The sequence below is a fragment of the Trachymyrmex cornetzi genome, unplaced genomic scaffold (assembly GCF_001594075.2).
Source record: "Trachymyrmex cornetzi isolate Tcor2-1 unplaced genomic scaffold, Tcor1.1 scaffold922, whole genome shotgun sequence".
Taxonomy (NCBI): domain Eukaryota; kingdom Metazoa; phylum Arthropoda; class Insecta; order Hymenoptera; family Formicidae; genus Trachymyrmex; species Trachymyrmex cornetzi.
The window spans coordinates 159,526-165,234 of NW_017300270.1; the positions used below are offsets into that span (position 1 = coordinate 159,526).

General features: G+C 30.5%; 1 protein-coding gene across 4 annotated transcripts in view; it reads right to left on the bottom strand.

Moving 5' to 3' along the window:
• Positions 1-5,709, bottom strand: part of LOC108769648 (uncharacterized) — an 8,978-nt gene that overhangs the window by 2,251 nt on the left and 1,018 nt on the right. For 3 of the 4 annotated variants that reach the window (XM_018520741.1, XM_018520742.1, XM_018520739.1), the window contains exons 1-2: positions 4,409-4,674; positions 59-429 (exon numbers count right to left, since the gene is read on the bottom strand). In XM_018520741.1, the coding sequence (XP_018376243.1) occupies positions 59-412 (354 nt within the window). In that variant the 5' untranslated portion in view covers positions 413-429; positions 4,409-4,674. Of the gene's footprint in view, positions 1-58; positions 430-4,408; positions 4,675-5,709 lie in introns of those variants that run through there. The other variant, XM_018520740.1, reaches the window with a different exon arrangement.

The following is a 5,709-nucleotide window of genomic DNA, read 5'->3' on the forward strand; positions in this document are numbered from 1 at the left end:
GTGTGTGTGTGTGTGTGTGCAATATACAACAAAAATATACATCACAAATAACACGTACTTTTAAAATATTTATATATTGTTCAATAGACTCATTTTTCTTCTTTGCTCTTGTAAAAAAATTGTATCGTTCAACCACTTCTTTTTTTGGTGGATTAAAGTATTTTTCAAGCTTTTCAATCAATATATCCATATCATCTTTATCTTCCACATTGTCAAAAGAAAAATTTTGTATTGCATCAATACCAACTTTTCCAATCCGATTTTTTAAAAGATTTGCGCGGATTTCATTAGGTTTATTAATATACCCAGTTAAATTCATGAATATAATAAAATCTTCTTTCCAGCTTTGCCAGTTGCTGGCTATATCGCCATCTATTATTAAAGGATCTGGAGCTCGGGCGTGTACTTCCATGATAAGTGCAAATCTTACTAGAAAAAAAAAAAAAAAAGAGAAAAATATAATTAATTAATCTTTTTTCAAAATATAAACTTTGATTTATTCTCTAAATTTTTGTATCAGATTGTACAGATTAAAAATACAAAATAATTTTTACAAGATTTTTACAAAAAATGTAAATGCTTAAGTAAAAATTATAGAAAAGAACAAAATTCTTACATCGATACAAAGAAGGAAGAAAAAAATTATCAAACATAAAAAAATTAATGCTTTTTCAATTATGATAGGAAAGGTAAGTTTGCTATTATCTATGTATATGCAAAGACAATTTTTCTGTTGTCTAAAAAAATGTTAACAGGTGTAATAAGGTTTTTCATGTTATCATTTACGAAAACAATATTCAGTGCATCAGGGCCAATGTTCCAACTTTTGATAAATTTTACCTGTGAGGTAAATCTGATAATCCACGCATGTGATTGGGTAATCTTGCTACTTAATCAACAGGTAAAATTTACCAAGAGGTGGAACAACCGGCCCTCAATGATACAAATTTACTGCGCTATGTTTGTACTTTTTGCGTGCACTTATAACTAAATTTGACATTTATACGGACAATTAATTATATTTTGTTTAATTTTACAATTATTTTAAATTTATTTTTAAGATTTAATTTTACAATTTTATTATTATATATTTAATTATAAAATTAATAAAATATGTTATAAATTTCTCAGTATTCAAATGATAAGAAAATAATAAATATGTATAAAGACTCTTGTTATCAAATAAAAATAAAATTAAGTAAAGGGCATATAAGAGTCAATAATCAGTAAAACTTAAAAGTAAAATAAAGACATATAATAAAATTTCTCGATATCAGTTCTTACAATAACTTGGTGATATAATGTCTCAATTGTCTAACGATTACATGTTTCGACTTCTTGATTGAGCCACCCTCAGATTCACAAAATTTGTAGTCGTAAAACGCAGTAAACAAGTGAATAGAAAAACCATGAAATGAATATTTAAGTTAGCGATCTCTGATGGATTATACGTTGATAGACAAAAATAGTTCCCAAACAGTTGGTAGACTGAATGTTGAAATTTCAATCAAACGGAGAAGTCACAATGTATAATAAAAATTAATATGTGTGTCCAATAATGGTCAAGAACTTTTATGGAAAGTAAGTCACATATTAAATCAATCACATATTAAAGCAAACTGGATGACAAATTTAACGCATGTGAACGTGACAAAAGTCAACATGTAATTGTCGAAACATGTAATTATTAGACAATTGAGACATTATACCACCAAGTTATTGTAAGAACTGATATCGAGAAATTATATTATATGTCTTTATTTTACTTTTAAGTTGTACTGATTATTGACTCTTATATGCCCTTTACTTAATTTTATTTTTAATTAAAATGATAAGAGTAAATGTTCACTTTAGGGGAAGCCTCTCTGACGATCTTGACTTTGATGTATGTTGTTAAGATCATGACTCTAAGTAATCTCCAACAACTTTTAGGGCCAGTTGTTCCACCTTTTGGTAAATTTTATGTTGGGTAAGTAGCAAGATTACCTAATCACATGCGCGGATTACTAGATTTATCTTACAGGTAAAATTTACCACAAGGTGGAACAACCGGTCCTTAGCCATTGCTCGTTATCGATTAAAAAGTTAATAACAAAAAAAGTTTGAAAAAAATGTTTTATTTCGTCTATATATAATATTAAAAACTGTTCTATACTTTTTTTGCTTACGTATCTAATGATTTTCCACGCGAAGGGAGTTCTATCCTACCTCTCCCCTTGCTCTTACCAGTCGCTTCGCGTGGAAGTCGTGTGTTCTTAAAGCAGGGGAAGAGGAGGTGGGGTGAAACTCACTTCGCGTGGAAAATCGGACGCCCCTTGGCAAGGGGGGAGGTGGAGTGAAACTCACTTCACATGAACAGTCGTAAAATATATTTTAAAGCAGAAAATTTTTATTTTATATAGTAGAAAGAAACATAATTTTTCAAACTCTTTTGTTAATAACTTGTTGGAGGCTACTTAGAGTCATGACCTTGACAATTATAATATATTAAATTTAATCAAGACATTTTTTATTGCAGAAGAACAATAAAAGAACTTGAAAATATATTAACCCTAGCTATACACACTGGGGTCCTAGTACAATAAATCGACATTTTTTGTGTTTCTAAACTTTTCTTTTTTTATATAATTATAAGAGTAAATTTTTCTTTTTCTTTGAACCAATGTATTTCGAAGTTCCTTAATTCTATTGACTTTTACACATCATGAACTTATTCCTTAATCAATTCTATCGATTGTATGAAAAAAAAAAAAATTAATTGAAATATATCCATTTTTACGGAAGTTACGGTAACAAAATATGGATGGGATTCCAGGGACCCGAGTGTGTATATCAAGGGTAAAAAAAAAGTGTATTGCTAAGGTTAACTATATTTATAAGTAAGACGTATATTTATAATTATTTTTATTAATTTTATTATATACGTATGCATATATACAGAATATCTGCAAAGAGATCAAACTTATATGTTAATGAGGTCGAGTATATGAAAAAAGTTTATATAAAACTTACGTCTGAAAACGCTTAATTAAGAAGTTATAAATATTAAAAAATTTATGAGTAATATTCATTTACTACAATATTATTTCTTGCAAGTAGAAATATGCAAAAAAATTTGGTAACATTACTCAAGTAGCACACGCGCTTACAAAGCGTTGAAAAAGTGCTAAAACAGCGCATGTAAGCACTTTTTTAGCGCTTTGCAAGCGCTGCTGCGCTACTTAGGTAGTTTGATGAATGAAAGCCTGCATTCTTTCAGAGAAGATATATTTGGAAATGAAGTGAAAATTATAAAAATTAACAAATTCACTAGATATTGAACTAATGAAATTATAAGTACTTTAGTAATATGTTTATTTCTATAATTTTCATCTCATTTTAAAATATACAATCGATTCCCTCTGATTCAATATTTTCAAATATTTATTGACTATGACATTATTGATAATTAGTTGTTACAATAGTTACAATAAATTCTTCTGATATGCAGGCTTTCATGACGAACTAATGGCTGCATTCAGCAGAATATTTATTTTGCAACTGTTTAGTTTCCTTTGCTGCAATAAGACTATTCATTTTCTAGGTAAAAGTATAATCCAATATAAAACTATAATCTAATCAACACAAAGAAAACTTTCAACAGTTGCAAATTAAACATTCTACTAAACATTGCTTATGACTATCAAATTCTATCAAATGTTTCTATTGTGCTACAAATACATTAGTAAATGTATATTCTGTTTATAAATCTTTGAATGTTTTTATAACTTTCTAATAAAGCATTTTTGGATATATGTTTACATGAAATATTTTTTCACAGGTGTTGGTCATCAACAGCTGCGTTCAGCAGAGAAAGCAGCTTTGCAATTGTTGTAAAATTCTTGAATATTTTAGTTTATACATTTAGATTCAAGGAACTAAGGGCAAGATCAATCACACTAAAGAATTTTACAACAGTTGTAAAACTGCTTTCTCTGCTGAATGCATCCATTAACATACTATACTAGTATAATATTGATTTTTGCATCTGGGGTGCTATTCTGTAACTTTTTATACACACCTACCGATGGTTGTCGGTGTTTTGCGAAGCTTTTTTACCATACAAAATATCTGCGCAAAATATATGACGACATCAATAGCTATCGGTAGGCGTGTACAGAAAATTACAGAATTATGCGTCCTTGGATACACAGAATGCTAATTTAAAACAAAAATAGTATAAATTTAAACAAATAGACATAAAGTTCCAATATATATAAGTATTCCTAATTTTTTAAAGATATATAATTAAATACGTCATATTCAATTTTGCGAATTAAATGTGTCTGGAATGACTCATTATAATTAACGTAGCATACAATTTCTACAATGATTATTCTTCTAACAATTAAATTTTCAATGTATTTACCTGATTGTTGAAAATGAGATTTCGCACTTGTTCGATGCAGAATATTTAAATAAGCATATAAAGCTCGGCCGTGAATAAAAATGAACTCGCTACTCTCCAGCTATCCGTCCTTGACTGGCGATGACAGATAATAATAGACATATCAGATAACGTAATCATCAGTACTGTGCCAACCTACGTGTGCATATCAGCAAAATGTTATTACAATACGGGTATTCCCCACGCACACATATGTGTATCAATGGCTGCGTTCAGCAGACTCAACAGTTTTGCAACCGTTTTGTGATTCTTCGCTGAGATAGGATTATTCCTTTAAATCTAAAGGGCCTTCTACAATAAGCCATTGGTCATAAAGCAGAAGTCAGAAACTAAAAATTGACCAATCACAGTCGTCATTTTTTAACTTCTGACTTCTGATTTATGACTAAGTCCGGATCTACAATAGGTGTTTTATGCCTTATGCCGTAAGAAACTGACCAATTACAGTCGAATCCGAGAAGAATAAGCGACTGTGATTCGCCCATTTCTTATGGCTTAAGGCTTAAAACCCTATTGTAGATCCAGGGTAATGGCTTATTGTAGAAGGCCTATAAAAGTATAATTCAATCAGCGCAACGAATCATAAAACGGTTGCAAAACTATTGATAGCGTTTTTCACTGGCAGAGTGGATGCGCACTCAATACACTTTAAAGTCGTTGTACAGTCAAGGCCGCGACACAGACTTTTGCGTAATGCGGGGTCTACAATAGAAGTTGTAGCGGTCGTAGGGTCTTAAGTCGTAGAAAATTTATTAATCATAGTCGATTATTCTTGTTATATTCGATTGCGATTGATTAATTTTTTACGACTTAAGACTCTACGACCGCTACGACTTCTACTGTAGACCCCGCATAATGTATAAGGCATAACGCATAAGGCGTCGTCTACAATACACGGAGTAAGAAGTAAGAGTAAGAAATTGACCAAAATAATATTGTAAGCAACGAGAAAGATATTTATTCGACAATTAGACGTGCTACTCTTTATCAATCATTATGTACAACGGATCAAGCAGCAGCCACTCAAGGCCCATCTACAATACACGGAGTAAAAAGTAAGAGTAAGAAATTGACCAATCATAGTCGATTATTCTTCTCACATTCGATTGTGATTGGTCAATTTCTTACTCTTACTTCTTACTCCGTGTATTATAGACGACGCCTAATGCGGTCTACAATGACAGTAGCAGTAGTGGATTAGGTTGTAAGAGTAAGAAATTGACCAATCACAGTCGAATGTGAGAAGAATAATCGACTGCAAT